Source organism: Mastacembelus armatus, chromosome 7 (genome assembly GCF_900324485.2).
Source record: "Mastacembelus armatus chromosome 7, fMasArm1.2, whole genome shotgun sequence".
NCBI classification, from domain to species: domain Eukaryota; kingdom Metazoa; phylum Chordata; class Actinopteri; order Synbranchiformes; family Mastacembelidae; genus Mastacembelus; species Mastacembelus armatus.
Window position 1 is genome coordinate 6,496,412 of NC_046639.1, and position 16,720 is coordinate 6,513,131.

The following is a 16,720-nucleotide window of genomic DNA, read 5'->3' on the forward strand; positions in this document are numbered from 1 at the left end:
AAAAATCACAGTCAGACCAGCAGGTCTATGAAACCTAAAATGGCTCCTTCAGTCTGACTAACCTTTGGTTCTCAGTGAGGTTAAGATGGCGTTTAATATCCAGCAAGGCCTCCTTGAGGAAGGTCAGTCTCTTGACTTCATGCTGCTGGCACTGGTCAAACACCTGCTCCATGCTCTCCATGTACCCCGGGGTGCACTTGTTCAGCTCCTCCAGAGACTTCTCATATTTTTCTTTAGCCTGAGACAAAGAACAGAAAACCCACTTACAGCTGGAGTTTTCGATGAAAAGCAAACCCAGCCACAGAGAACCAGCATGATGTAATATTTATAATAGCTGGTCTGTTTTATTTGTAACTTGATATATTGTAAATAAACGGATCCCAAATACCAGACCTTTTCCGCTTGCAGTACAACTCACCTCTGAACAGTATATCACAGCAAAACAAGACAAACTGTTCATTTAAAAGAGAATACATTTAAAGTCAGAGGAATTAGCGTGATCTAGTCCTTTTAAAGACTGCTGGAACATCAATATACAGTAGCTGTAAGAGAGAGCTTGTAAGATAAGACAAGGTGATACTTTTCGTCTGTTCCCAGAGAAACTTCCATTGTAATTTCCACTGATACAAGTAACAAGAAAGTAGGATGTTGGCACAGTTATCAGTAGATATGTATGTATGTTTTATATGTATGCAAGTTTAGTTATTTGTGTTGATCTGCTCTGAAATTCTATTCAGACATCATAATATTCAAGGCAACAATCTGATGTCAAAGGTCTGAAGATCTTAACTTGCTTTGCCTTCATTTGCTTCCTTATATCTTTGCTTTCCACTCGTCTCAGACTTTACGTGATTTCCAGTCTTTTTCTCACCTTCTGCGAATCCTGTTTGCATTTGTCCACTTTCTCATGGAGTTTCTTCTGCTGGTCTGGTGTGACAGAAGCCTCAGTCTTGCCGTTGGCCTCTCGGGCTGCAGCCAGCTTCTCCTCCTTGCAGGCCATGTGGTATGATTTCTTAGCTGTCTCCATCTGTACAGCCAAAGACACAGATTTTCAGCATCTCAAATAACATGGTAGTTGACCAAAGGAACTAAAGAAAGTCACATCTATTCATCTCACAGTAGAAATAAATATGATCAATATGAACATAAATAACACAGATATTATGTCATTTTACTATAAATAGAGCAGAGATAAACAGAGTGGCAGGAATAGATGACATAATATTTTTTATATGAATTACAGGAAAGGAAATTACATTTAACCTGTAGAGTCATTAAAATAGAGTCAGAGCTGTATACACTGGGCTCTGTGCCGTTGTCTGTCATACACAGCCACCATGCATGGTAACCCATGAAGATCCTGGCCATAGTATTACTTAGAGAATTTGTGATATTGCCTATCTCTAAGAAACATCTGTTTTCTCACTGAGATCTGATATAATGCTTTATTTATTGAGCCTTAATTTATATGCTGGATTATTTCCTGGTGCAGGCGGGGACTTGCTCATTTCTCATTTCTACTAATTGGCTGGCAACTCACTGTGACAATCTGTTTTCACAGATTTACAACTCTTCAAAAATCCTTCTCTTCTTCAGGTACAAAGGAATCTGTATCTGATGAAGAGACACTTTTGGGCTTGAAACCACAACTTTCTTTTTCTTCTTTTACTTGTTGAATAAATGAAACAAACTTGGTACCAGTGGTCTCCTGGCTCTAGTTCCATATTTAACAGGCAAAAGAGGGTTATCAGTCTTGTGTCTAAAAAGCAAATTTGTATTTTTCCCTAAAGTCAAGCTATTGTTTTAAAGTCTAAAGAAGTGGAGCGTGATAGATGAAAAAGGAGAAATTGCACTATTTATGTACCACAACTGGACATAAAGGACCACAACAGCAGCACAAGTACAGTAGTTAGTGTGAGCTAGAAAGAAGTGGACGATTATGATGTTTGAATTAGTTTCCATGCCCTTCACCTCCTTGAGCTTTTTGGCCCATGGTTTCTGAGCCTTCTTGAAGCCTTCCTCTGCTTCCTTGGCCTCTTTAAAGCCTCCAATCATTTGTTTGTGATACGCTTCCTTCTGCCAGTTCTTCACTTTCTCGTTATCGTCGTTCAGCAGGTTGTTCTTCACTTCTTGGTGGAGCTCGCTCACCTTTTCTGCCTCTGTCATCACAGCCAACCAGGCTCTTTCCACTGAGCCGTACTGTGGGCCTAGGTGTGGGAAAACAATAATTCATTCCAAACAAGTCAAATATCCCTAGATAGCAAACATCAAACTGTGTAAATGGAGCTTTGGCAAACTGAAAGAACAGCCATTTGTTGAGCTGTTTATGTCATTAACCCTTTTCCCAAAGCCAACCTTTTTCAATGAGCTGTCTCCATCTCTTGGACCAGACAGTTAGCTGATCACCATAGGCTTTTTCTATCTTGGCACGTTCTTGCAGGCAGCTCATTAGGTCATTGCAAAGCCGATGGCCATCATCAAATCTCTTGACAACACGTTTGTAGTTTCCCACCTGAAAGACAGGCAGACAGGTTAAAGGGACTGACTATAAATGTCTGGATTAAACCTCACATAAATCAAGAGTAACATAAACTACATGCTCATCAACTCATGCTCTGTAAAACAACTTTATTATCTATATAGAGGCTGACTTTATTGCAAAACTCTTGTATGAGACTGCACTGGTTTTAGCTGTGTATCTAATTAATAGCTAATATGCTATTTCTGTCACATGTATTAATGCAGATTTTAAATCCAAGTCTCTTCTTTCTCTCCACCTTAAAGAAGACCTCCTTAAAAAAAGCAGCAGCAGGCTTTGTGGCTCAACCTATTATCGCCTGCAGGGGGCGTGAGCTCATGGTGCATGATGAAGGGAGGGTAGTGGGGGTTGCTCGTGCCTGTGCATGTGTAGTTATGCAATGACATGGGCTTGTACTCATGTGTGTATCCGTGTGTGTATCTGTTTATGTGTGAGCCCAAACTGTGACTGCTTTAATCCTCTTGTGCGGTGTAATGCAGGCAGACAGGGGATAGACGATGAGGTAGACACAGAAATACATATAGAAACCAAAGATTGTGTGTGTGTAGACACTTTAAATACATGCATTCATATACACCATCATACAGACACAACTCATGGAGAGATGATGTGTCCGCTGGCTGCAGAGCTGTACTGTGATTGGTCCTGACATGAGCTTGTATGTGTGATGAGAGAGCTGCAGGGGGCAGTGAGACAGGTGTATGACAGTATGAGTTTTGGCCTTTGTGACAGACTGCCAAGTCACACCAACAACAACACACAGGTGGACTAGTTCTACATATGAAAACACACCTGAGCCCCTGGGTTTTCACCATATTTCAACAGATTGGTAATTATTTCACGGTTATATTAAGTTTGACTGGGATTGTCACCTTAGTTACATTACATATGAATGTTTCTGATGAAAAATCTTGAGAATAAAACCCTTTTTCCATCACTCATAAACCACTAGCTGTAATATACAGATGCTATAGGCAGGTGCATGTGGTGAAAGGGCTTCTCAGAGCAGCTAATGACTGAAGCTCTTTGTCTCTGTCTTCATGGTTATGTGGCACCATACAAAGAAGACTCTGTAGTGAGGGAATTTGTTAATTCTAAATTGGTGATTTAAAGTGCACACAGTGCATTTCATCACAAAATGGATACAACTTGTATGATGTTTGTATTTGTTGTGATGTAAAATGGCCAATGATGACACTCATTAGCAAAACAGAAGACAGTGTTTATTTAGTATTCACATTTTTTAATCTCGTTCTGTGAAAATTGATATTTTCAAAAAGGGATGCGCTTTTTCATAATGTGCCGTGACTTCCTTTTCTCATTAAGAATGGTGAATTACAACAATTCCTGCTAGTAAAAATGCTCAAAATGTAAATAAAGCCAAGCCATAAAAGCAAGAATTGATTTGACTTTGCAGCTCACACATATAGTTCTAAACCTTATATGTAGTTTTTTTCTTGCAAGAATAGGTTTCATTAATCATTCTAAAAAGAGAAAATGTTAACAGGCTATAAAGACTCATTTAATTTCTTTTAAAAAGTGCATGTACATGTTAACAAAACAAGCTTGAAATTGAGAATAAGTATATGCATACATTAGTTATTATTCCTCAGTTTTCCTTCTTTTTTATTCAAAACACTTTCAGCATGTGTGCTTTCATAACACACTTTCCATTCACAAGAAAGTTTATTAGTTTCACTTCTGCCTAATGAGATGAAAGAATTCTTAATTAAGTCTCCTCTACAGTGTGAGGTTTTTGTGCAGGATATGAGGTTAACATGGTTTTGCATATTGGACACAAGTTAAAATTAATAACAAATCCTTCCAACAATAACTAACTAAAATGTAGCTTATATAATTTATTTAACTCTGTGCAAAACCAAAACATACAAGACAGATTTTGATACCTTCATATGTAATATATAATGAGAATAGTACTGTATCTATCATCTCATTTGTCCTTTGGCAAAGTCAGAAAGAAACTTCAAATCCTCCTTAATTCTAATGCCTCAAATGTGATAACACCACTGGGATAAATGACCATCTGTCAGTAATCTCATTTTCAGGGTTTCAGTGGTGACTCCACAAAATTTCAGGGGCCAAATCAATACAAACTTGAAAGCGAGTGAAGGGTTGTTTTGCAAGTTTAACAGCCTTGATGGTGTGTCTTTACCTCCCAAAAGCTGTCCATGGTGTCGTCAGCACCTGCACATTCATCGTAGGAGCCAGACATTTTCCTGGATGTGGCAAAGCACTCTGATGACTAAACCTGTCCTCTGCAGCGGAGCTGGGTTCCTCATGCACTGAAAGACACAAAGACAACAATGTGAGGCAGTAACATCACACAAATCCAAAAACAGTGCAGTACTGTGAGGATCAGCAGACATTAGTATGAAAACATGGCTAAGATAGCCTCTTTGTAACAGTGAGGAACAACCAGTGGAAACCTTCCAGTGTGAGGGTTTCTGTTCGACACGTTTATACTAATGAGACAAAAATAGCTTCATCCGCTGTGACCCCGAGGAATGAGAGAAGGCATCTTAGAATGACATGTCCTAGAAAAGAATGAGTGGAGCATCACACAGCTCTGCTCCTGAATCTGTACACATTACAAACATTCATTCTTCTGACACTTTACCTCTGAGAAATAGCTGAACAACATGCACAATAGTATACACACTACACATGCAATGTCACACAGTTCACGGCTCAGAAATGCACCAATGCGTGTAAACATGGTATCATGTAAACAACCGAAACACACACACACAAACTGAAAAAGATCAACATACCAACTTTTGCCCCTGTAGGTGGCCTTATATGATTTAGTTCAATAGCATATTATTTTGCAAAGCCTGCAGAACATAGTTCCAATGGGTTCCTCCAGGATTAAAAGGTGATTTATATTTTTTTGTTTGACGTCTGGTCCATACCTCACCACTAAGGTAAGCCTGTTAGATGCTATATTGGTATTGTGCTCAGTTTGAAACCTAACGTATTTTGCTGGCTCCTTGCTCATGACTAATTCCTAACAGAGGGTTGTTCATTGCTCTACAACAGCCAATATGACAATGCAATATATTGTATGTGCTCAATCATATGAGGCTTTGTTAATAATGGTCCAGCTCTCATATGGTTTCTTGGTGTTTAGAATTAAATACAGTTGATTGTGGTCATTATCTAAATCTGCACATACTTCAACTATGCAATTTTATCGTAGCTTTTAACTACACTGATGAGTTTTGCAACATGTTATTGACAGAACACAGTGGAAGATTGAGTCCTACTATGAAAAGTCAAATTAAGTGTAAGTAGAGGTCAGTGTAAATGACCGTATCAGATTATAAGCTGAGCTGGCACTCTACAATTTGCTTTAAGTAATATTTTGTTCAAATATTACCAGTGTCCCCATCCGCCAACCTCCTTCTGCAGTCATGTGCAACTTAATTCCTGCACCACCCTTTATCCCAGGAATGAGTCATGAACAATGACTTTCTGCATTAGACTCAAAGTGAGCTGGCCTGGCCTCACCTTCTTTATACATAACATACCATAACTGTTCCTCTGAGAAAAATAAGAGTCCTTAAACTACAAGGTCAGCTTAAGAAGGGAAAACATTGTAGTATCAACTGTCAGAGTAATGCAGTAAGATTTCTAGAGAGTACTGCCCGATTGATCCACGCTGTATTTTATCAAAGGCCATGGTTACTGCAGTCATGCCAGTCCTAACAGTCAGAGCTTTTAGATGGTGGCTATGACAGGAGTGCACTCTGTGCTGGTGTTGTATAAACTATCATTCTGATTCAGAGACACTCAAGCCTTTCAGCTGCAGTGGGATCAGCAGAGCATTTCTCTGGTAATATACAAGCTACAAATTTCAAGTTTTCAGTGAAGTCTGCTCCTCCATCTAACCTACAGTTTTTTATACAAGTAACAAATACCTGTGCTATAACCATTCACAGGAAATAAATTTAATGAACACACTTTTTTACTAATACAAACCCACTATGTCATTTTTCAAACCTATGGATATCATGTACAACGCAAATAATGCCTGTCCATGTTTTACATGGGGGCATTCTTCCATAATTTTTTTAATTCCATAATTTAATTTAACTGACATGTTTTCCTATTAGCACCAACCACAGACTGTGTGACTGAGATAATTTGGGACACACTCTCAATGACCCGTTTCTGCAAAACTAGCACAAAGGAAACATGTCAGCCACCCTAACAACCAGCTGTACAAACTGTGTGCAAAAACTGGTGTTACTAAATACAGTTCATGACAATAGAGACACCAGTTACCTCACTGACACAATAATGGTATCAATCTTCTCCCTTAACTCCTGACAAGAAAGTAAATTAATTTGCTCCCAAAAATGTTGCACTATTCCTTTAATATACACCTTGAATTCTCCATTGAGGATGACACTGTTTCGGGAAGTTGGCAGCAGGTTTTGTAATATATTGATGTGAAACAGGAGGAACCAATGATGCACTTAGTTCCTACTTGTACTTCAGTTCAAGGGTCTATGTAGAAAATATTTGTATGCACTGAAGCATAAAAACTATCAAATTTAATTTTTTTAAATGGTTGATGGGAATGTTGTGAGACCCCAAACGCCTCAAATCCCTGCCTTAAAGACAAAACACTATATTTGACTGATGAAAGCCTTATTACTAAATAAATACTAACACCAAATCATTATTCATCTTATATATGTGATGAAAGAAAACATCATGCAGCTGAATGTTAAGAAGCTCTAAAAAAGCATTTCTTAATCTCAACAACAAACAAACATTGGTCCAGCTACCGGTCCATCATCTGAGTCGTAAAATAAGTTTCATCTTCCTTGTCTTCAACATGTAGTGACATCAAAGCCAGCTAAGCCCTGGCATGATGCCAGAATCCCAGTGAATAAAACAATGTGCCCAGCAGCCAGTTTAACTAAAACTCACACATAAACCAACTTAACACATAACTTGGCTGATGATGTCCAGAAAGCATCTCGATTAATCAAGTAATTCCCTACACAGTTCTTTAAACTGATCATCTCAAAACAGTCTCCAGTCAAATAATAATGTACATGTTCATGAAGATGAGAGCACAACACTTGAAAACAACAACAAAAAACAACTTTAAATTCTTCTGGGATTTTTTTTAAACATAAAAAAGTACGGACATTGAGATTTGAGATTTGAAGACGTGGACATATTGGCACACAAGTAAAAAAAAATAAAAGTTAGAATAAATATATATATTTTTGTAATTTAAATCTTTTAGCAGTCTGCTGTGACATCAGAGTCTGCACTGCTACTGAACTTAAATCTGACCAAATATTACAATTAAAGCATTTGCACATTTGTAAATAACTAATTATTTTTCACCACATTAACTTACCATGGTTGATGCCATCATTGTAAAACAAAAAATCACAAATCTTTCAAATGATACTCTCCTTGTATAACTTTATCCAAATAGTTGGCACTTTAAATGATAAAGGCCGTGTTGCAAATTTTATTTTTCTAGGTTTGACCTCTGTAGACAAAGGGAATCCAGAGTGGAGGATAAGTCTGACCAAACCAGCATATCTCAGAGGCTGAGGGATAATCCTGCAGTGTGCCACTTGAATAGCTTTAGAGGGGGAGGGTGCTAGCTAGGAAGAAGAGCAAAGAAGCAGACAGGATGAGTGAGACAAAAAGTGGGAGGAGGAATGTGATATAGACATGAAACTGTAATTACAACATTATGTACTGACAGGACAGGTGTGTCTGTTCCATTTTTGTAAACAGTAGAAATGCACTGCTGGATCTATAGCACTGCTCTCCTGTGAGCAGAGAGGAGCATGATGCAACGAAATATCGCAGGTACCTAATGAACATGAGCACTTTTAAGAGCGTTAGCTGCTGATCCTGGTCAGAAATATATTACATGTTACAGTGTTACAGTCAATACATATTACAGTCAGAAGGGCCCGTGTTGACAGCCCTAACAAAGCACTGAATAGGCAACACAACAAGAATGTAAGCTTGTTAGAGTAAGAAGATTTCAAAGAGATGAACTAACTTTACTCCAGCACATTACCAGGTTCACTGTCTCCAGATTGATTAGGCTACAGCAGTTTAAAGAAAGAGTTGCTGACTAAAACCTGATTTATTTGGTGATTTTTTTTCTCTCTAAAACATATGGTACAAAAACAGCTATGGCTGCACTTGACACATGGATTGTCAGACATTATGAGAGGAAACGCCACTGAAAAGCCAGGGCCTGGTTTACAATGCCTTCTGGTTGTCTGTTCATTCTGTTCGATAAGCGCAGCATGCCCCCCTCCTCTACTGACTAAGTTAAAGAGGACACTGAAGGAGAGAGACAGAGGGAGGTCTTTCATTGAGATACAGCAAGAAGAGAGTGACAGAGAAAACAGAGTGAGACAACAGAGGTAGGGAGGAGAAGAGGAGGGGAGCCGAGGTGAAAGTTGGGACTGTCGTGACAGGAGGGAGGTGAGGGAGAAGAAGGCTGGGAGAAGATGTGGAGGAGAGCTGGTCAGACAGCTGAAGTGTTCCTGAGTGGAGCAGGGAGGGCCAAAGGGCCACAATGGCACTGAACACTTCAGGACAGAGAAGTGATTCATCTCAGCGCAGCATGAAATAAGCAGGCCGGTTGGATGTTGCCAGGAGACAGAGCTGCCTTGTGCAGACTTCACACACGCCGTTACAGCGAGGCCGTCATTAAGCCGGCCGACGCTTTGGACAAGAGCAAGAAGGCTGGTTCTGTGAAGAGGACACACTACAGATGCCGTAATCAGTGCAACTTTAAAGAGACAGAGCAGTAGAGAGAGATGGGAAATGAATAAAAATCACTGAAGGTGGAGGGTGATGATGGTTTTGTGTCGTACTTATCAGTTGAACGTGTGATGCCATGAGCAGCTCTTCACTGCTCGCTGGCACTTTCAACAAGAGAGTCAAACTCGAACTGACATGTTGATCCAGATCGGGAGTTTGCAGCAAAGTTTGGTAACAAAGTTTAGTAACAGCCGCTCAGCTTTTCTCTGCTTCTCATTGGCTTACTGCAGGACCAGCTCCTGGAAACGCTGTATATGATAACAGAATTGTCTTGACTTGTTAAGAGCCATTCTGGTAGACCAATACAGTCTGGATGAGAAATGGCAGCCTGAAGTGTGACATCATCAGAAAATGATAAGGGTCATACTACAACCACACTAACAGCTCTGTCAGGCTGCACTTAGGCACAGAGGTGCCTTGTTCTAAACACTAGGTCAGCAGACTAACATGCTCACAGTCTGATGTTTAGCAGGTGTAATGTATTACCATGTTCACCTACTTGCCCGTAAGAAATAACATTTGTGGTGCCTGGTTATGTGAAAGCAAGAAATCAAATCAAGTCCGTAGCACTAAACGCACACTATTGCTGAGGCTATGAAGATGCCATGTCATTTTTGCGATGATGACCAAAGTCATTATGATTCATCATCTGGGGGGCATGAACATTTGTACCGACATTCACGGCAATATATCCAATAGTTGTTAAGATATTTGAGTCTAAACCAGAATGTTGGGCCCTGTGGCACTGCTATCCCTGGTCCAGGCAGCTAGTCAGGCTAAAACCTGAATGCAAAACAACACACATCAGTGAGGGGTAAACTCCCTGTCATACAAAAACCAATGAGGGTGGCAGATTTCTGCAGGAAAATATTCTCTGCTTCAATGTAAGATACAGATTCCCAAAGAGGCAGACCTGACGCTTAGAACATGTATCACCAAAACATTACTCTGCTAATTACAATCAAACTGACCAGATATTCTATAAATAAATGTCTTCAGAAACCTCAAACGCACGTTTCATTCAGATATGGCCCTATTTAATTGCAACTGCCATATATTGTAATTCACCAACCCAATCAATAGCGGCTGTGCAGGTGAGCCGTGTGGGTCATGATTCAAGTTTCTGCATTGTTGGTGGTTCCCTCTGTGTGGCCGGGTGGATACTATCCTGTCATCCTGTTTCTAATCAATACCTGTCTAGTGTAACTGTGTGAGGCAGCCAGGTGTGTTATTGTTCAACTCCCACAAGAACAGATGAAAAGGCATTAGCACAATGATATAAATAACAAATAAGACACTAGTGTCATTAACATTAGAAGTCTTTGATTTTTGTGGGAAAAGTCTCTCTTTCTCCTGTCTTACCCTGCAGGGAGGTCAGAGGTCATGGTCAGCTACAGGACATATGGAGCCAGTAGGGAGAGTGCAACGTGGATGCTGACACATCATGCTGCCTGTCATACACGTAAAACAGCTGCACACTGCTTCAGTCTCTCTTCTCTGGTTTGATAGAAGCACTATCCAATGTCACTAAAACACTGTGGTATTTGAACTAAACTGTGAAGTTGGTTTATACTGAAAAACTAAAATAAACTGAAACTCAAGGTTGTTTCTAAAACATTTTTCTCAGGAAAAATTCAGACTGCTAAATATAACCACAAATAAACAACATTAAAATATACAAAATACAAAAGATGGAAACAATCAAAATGCTATAAAAATCCTTTCCAAAAAGGAAACACAGCAAAGACACAAAATAGCATTAATTGTTGCTGTTCATTCTCACATTCCCTCTGTGTTGCTTCTACCCAGCCTTATTAAAACTTAAGCCTGTCTTTTTGCACCGGAAATCATTTGGATTGGTTATTATGGTCTCATCAAGACTACATCTATGAAATTCTAACATAATCCATATGCTATTTAACAACTGTCATACCTGCTTTAAACAGCAGCAAGTGGCCAAAAATATTTGCTCCTTAAGCCAGATGAACTACGAAGACAGATTGAGATGAAGCTCTCTCAGACCTTGTGTACAATGAGCTACAAACTAGGCAATGTCCATCCATCCACCCATCCATTATCTGTACCCGCTTATTCCTTAACCAGGGTCACGGGGATCTGCTGGAACCTATCCCAGCTCTCTTTGGGTGGAAGGCAGGGGTACACCCTGGACAGGTCACCAGTCCATCACAGGGACACATAGAGACACACAAAGACAAAAAACCACACTCACTCACACGGGCAATTTAGAGTCATCAATCAACCTAATATGCATGTTTTTGGACTGTGGGAGGAAACCGGAGTACCTGGAAACCCACGCAAGCACAGGGTGAACATGCAAACTCCACACAGAAAGGCCAGGTTGCAAACCCAGGACCTTCTTGCTGTGAGGCAACAGTGCTAACCACTCAGCCAACTAGGCAATGCAGACTTCAAATATTTTCAGATTATAGGAAAAATTCCTATAAATTTCCTTAAACTTCCAAAATAAAAACTGTCAGAAACAAAGACAAGAGCCCAAAGGTTGGTAAGCATCAGATCCAATAAGTTTTTTCATCTGTAATCTATTATGGTTTATATATTATATATTATACTATATATTACTTAGTATATATGATAAAGATTAGTTGAAACGTAAGTACCTACAGTAGGAGTCTCTAACTCCAGTCCTTCAGGGCCACTGACCTGCTTATTTTAAAACTATCCCTGCCCTACCCACTGCTGATTACCTGGATCAAGTGTGTTCCGCCAATCAGAAGCTGCATATACAGGGATAACTGGAAGAGAAGCAGGACGGTGGCCCTTGAGGACTGGAGTTAGAGACCCCTGACATACAGTAAAAAGTCATAGATTCATGGAAACCTATTTAAAGACTGAACTGAATGAAATTAAATACAAATCCCAAGAAACAATGCAGTGAGAGTCAATCACAGAGCCTTCTGTTTGCCTGGGTCTTATGCATCAGTTCAGCTACTGTGATCTTTGTATGTCCTCTAAAAATATTCTTGGGCAATCTGTCAGTCAGTCTATTATTTTTGGTCAAAACTGAAATATATATACAACTATTAGTAATAGACAGATTGAAATTAAATCCATCATGGGGCCTTCCATATACACTTGGGTGATCCCCTCTTCCTCTAGAATCACCATGAGATGTTTTAGATGGACTCACAACATTTGATACAGACACCATGTATGTGATATCTTATGTTTTCATCTGAGCACCAATGAGAGCTTTTGCTTGAGTCAAAGTCTTGACTTCTATGAAATTTGGCACTCTTTGGTTGTTCTTTAAGCTTTCATTTAGCGCCATCATCTGGTCAAAAATGATATGTCCAATAATTAGATTTATGACCATTGTACTTGCTAAATATCAGCTTTTTATCACCAACATACCTAAGCACAGACTCAGAGCTGCCAGCATGTGTCTCCTTTAGAGCCATTCAAAACAACACAGTCATAGAAAAATATGAAATCAAGCTGAAATTAGATTCTACTATAAGATTTTACAGAATATTGCTACACTTGTTTGAGTAATGTGAATTTACTCATAGTTATCTATTGAACAATCCATTCACAGAATGCCAACCTCAAAAATCCTTCAAGAGCAGAAAAATTGAGAGAATCTGAACAGGTGCAAATAAACAGGGACAGAGAGAGAGAGACAGGAAAAGACTACTGAATGGAGCCATCCAACATTAATCCCCAAACTTGACTGTTAAGCAAAAACATAAATTTCACAATAGGCAGTATCTATACACACATACACACTTGGGACTGAGTTGTGATTTAACACAGTGTCCTGAGCGCTGCTGCAGTGGTTATGTAACTATCAAGCCTCTTGCCACAAGCCTCCTGGTGACAGTGTGGTGAAGACAGGGGGGGAAAGCGGCAGGGGGAGGGCAGAGAGAGAGGAACAGGAGAGGCAGAGTGGAGCAGAGGACAAGGAGGAGGGTGGAGATGAGGGGCAGACATATTGCAATGTGTGGATGAAGGAATGAACTGCAGGCATGCAGCAGAAGTGAATGTGAGATGGAGCACAGAGGATGGAGGATCTGGTTCCAGGCCAGTTGTTCCTAATGCCCAGGCAGACAGAGGGACAAGAGAAAAGGAGGGAGTAAATGAGCAAGTCAGTCTGGGAATCCTGCTCTTCAAACACACCAGCTTTCTGCCTTCTTACCATTCAGCTGTATGACGCTGCACTGAATACTGATGGGCTGAAACGCATCATTATGTGTGAATGTTCGAGAAGCAGGGGGAGTGTGATGTGGTGTTACGGAGAGGGCGACTGATTATTTCAACTAAAAAGGGATTTACACATCTCAAAAACATAAAAAATCAACTATTTTTATTTTAAAAATAAATCCTTTCAAATGCTAATGCCCCAGTCAATGGTTGAACTGAGCTGTTTTATTTAAACAACTCAAAAACTCATTTGTAACATCCATGATTCACTGTCTAAGGTAAATGTTGCACACCTAATCCTTTCATGGTGACTTTGTTACTGTGTTCACTGTCATGATTTGATGTGTTAGCAAACTAAGATTTTGCTATATAGCACTAAACACAAAGCCCAGATGACAGTGATGTGTTTGGAATGAAAATGCAGGTAACAAATCAATATATATAAAAAATACCAGTTTGTCAACTGAATGTGCAAACTATAATTACCATACTTTCCAATTTATACCCAGCTCTAACACCCAGTGACGCAACTGATTCCATTGTGTGTCCAGTGACAGAGCAAGCAAACAAGCAACCTGAATATATCCTCAGAAAATAAGACCTGAAAGAACAACCATGAGCAATTAAAACTGCAATAAACAATAGGTCATTGAAAATGTTTTTGTATCCATAATACACTTAGCATATACAGCATATTTATTTGAAGCAGTTTTGACAACTGACATTGCAAATTTGGATTGGAAAATGTGGGATGGATACGGGCCAAACAAGTGCTGGTGAAAAGATAGCTCTGGTGTACATGTTTCCATCTAAGCATTGGCAAAACTATCTAAACGCATTAACAAGCAACCACACTCACAGGAACCTCTTCAGCTGGTACCAGGAGGAAGCAATTAAATCTGAGAAATAAGAATATCACTCTCCTCCTTTCCAAGTTTTGGAAGGTTGAGTTCAGTGAGAAAATGGACTAAATAAAATAAGTATTCCAGAAATAAATAAAAGGGAAAATCCTTTTATTTAATTTTGCATATTTTCAGTGATATTGTTACTCTGCTGCATGGAGCAACAACACACACTTCCTCTCTCCTTTTAATCAATAAGCATGTCATTTATTGTTGTAAACACTGAAACAGAGGGACCAAATACAAACTTTAAATTGAGACCTGTACAGTACAAAATAATGTCTGGACAAGACTAACATGTACTGTACCCACTGATGGTGATATCATTTCCTTTGTAGCTATGTTTCTACGTTCCTGATTAACCTCTGAGCACACTTTAACTACCAGTAAACTGCTTCCTCTCTTAGTCCAAATTGGCAGGGTCCCCAGAGAAACCTTATGAACTGGACCATTATGTTCTGATGAGCATATACAAACAACAAACACTCTGTGCTCTTCAAACACCGGTTTAACCTCCCTGCTGCAGCCATTACTGTCATAATGCACAAAAAACAAAAGACACTGAACAAGGAATTCAATAATAGCCCTGAGTTTATCATTCTTTCATCTCAGACAGCAAACACTACTTTATACAATGATTTCAGTATTCTGAGGTCTCCTCTCTTGTAACAACAAAAATGTTTTTTCCACATGAGAGATTACAAATTGTGCATATAATCAACTAAAGAAGCTAGAAAGCAAAAACGCAATCCTCTTGAAGCATCCCTATATGTCATGTTAACCATGTGGTACACATTCAAACCACATAAAAACAGTTCACAAAAGAAGAAACATAAGAAACAAGGTTGACCCCTCCTCCAGTTGGCAGACTGGCAGACTGGGACACCCTCATGAAATATTAAAAGCATTGACAAAGACCGATTAATTACCTCAAGTGGTCTGTTTTAGCATTATACATTATACAGAAGCCCCTTAAAAGCAGTGACTCTACTAAGGGTTGATTTTTTTTTCATTCTGGAAGACCTGTGCAACCTCAGACTAAATGAGGCTAGTAAAAGAAGTGAGAATTTGGAGGACAAACAGCACAAAGAGGAACTACGCACCTTCTCCACCAATGGGAGGTCAGGTTTCCATAAACCTTAGAGAGAGCTGTTGGTCCCCTGCAGGAGATCACCTGTGGAAATGAAAACGGGAGAAGTATAGGTCAGCCCTGTTAAGTGACACTATGTGATGCAATAATTTGGGGATTTTTGAACAATATGTGGCAGCAGAACACACGAGCAGCCACAGTGCTGCTTGTTCTAAAATCTACACATTTTCCCAACAGTAATTTTAAGTGTAACCTTTTTGCTGTCACTAACGTGCACCACATGTACCACGTTTTAACAATACACAGCCCACACAGAGCACAAAATTCAACACAAACTGCACACCCACACCACTATATATACATAAAACTTTTAAAAGCACTGGAGCTGGTATTAGTGAAGAGGAGGTATATTAGACACAGCTAATAATATATACTCCAATACAACAGCACCATGACCTTTAAATTCTGTCTCAGTCTCACCAAAACTACGTATAATCAGAATGGCAGTAGTCTGCATATTGCAAAGTTTTATTTAATCATAATTACGCCCAAGCCACAAATAATCTATTTTTACTCTATATGATCAGTTAACTAACACATATGCAGGTATGTAACTTTATACAAGCTTAACTTTTTCTTGAAAATTGTGAAGGGCATTTGTAAACAATTCAATCCAATTAACATTCAGGAGATAAATCAGTGAATACAATAACTGTTAAGCTTAAGCTCAATCATCATTCGGCCATCTTGCCTTGCCTTTAAGACTTAGAGATTCAATGTCGAACTTTGGTGAGTCCTTTCTGTTGTACCCCTCCTCTCACTCAGTGTGAGAGCATGGATGCATGAAGTGAATTTCCTGCAGAATCAGAATGAAGCAGCCCACCGATCACATGAAGTAACGTGAGATGCAGGCACCATCTGACAGCTGGACGAGATGCCTGACAGCAGCCACATCCCACTGAATCTGGCGCAAATTCATGTTAAAAAGCTGAGTCATGGCCATTTTATGCAATTGGTGTTTTTCATCCCTGACTGTTTAATCAGAAGAAGGCAGAGTCCCCTAATGAAGAAGAAATCCCAACAAAGATAAATAATCATTTCACAGCTCGCTGCAGTTTCTGATTAGCAATTAATGAATTACTAAATTAATTAACATCTTTT

The 16,720-nt window shown here is 39.4% G+C and overlaps 1 protein-coding gene across 2 annotated transcripts in view; it reads right to left on the reverse strand.

Moving 5' to 3' along the window:
• The window catches only part of pacsin1a (protein kinase C and casein kinase substrate in neurons 1a), a 32,806-nt gene that overhangs the window by 6,715 nt on the left and 9,371 nt on the right, over nucleotides 1-16,720 (reverse strand). The window contains exons 2-7 of one of the 2 annotated variants that reach the window (XM_026333276.2): nucleotides 15,573-15,643; nucleotides 4,713-4,842; nucleotides 2,356-2,512; nucleotides 1,972-2,207; nucleotides 872-1,027; nucleotides 63-238 (exon numbers count right to left, since the gene is read on the reverse strand). In XM_026333276.2, coding sequence (XP_026189061.1) covers nucleotides 63-238; nucleotides 872-1,027; nucleotides 1,972-2,207; nucleotides 2,356-2,512; nucleotides 4,713-4,772 — 785 coding nt within the window. In that variant the 5' untranslated portion in view covers nucleotides 4,773-4,842; nucleotides 15,573-15,643. Of the gene's footprint in view, nucleotides 1-62; nucleotides 239-871; nucleotides 1,028-1,971; nucleotides 2,208-2,355; nucleotides 2,513-4,712; nucleotides 4,843-7,943; nucleotides 8,048-15,572; nucleotides 15,644-16,720 lie in introns of those variants that run through there. The other variant, XM_026333277.1, reaches the window with a different exon arrangement.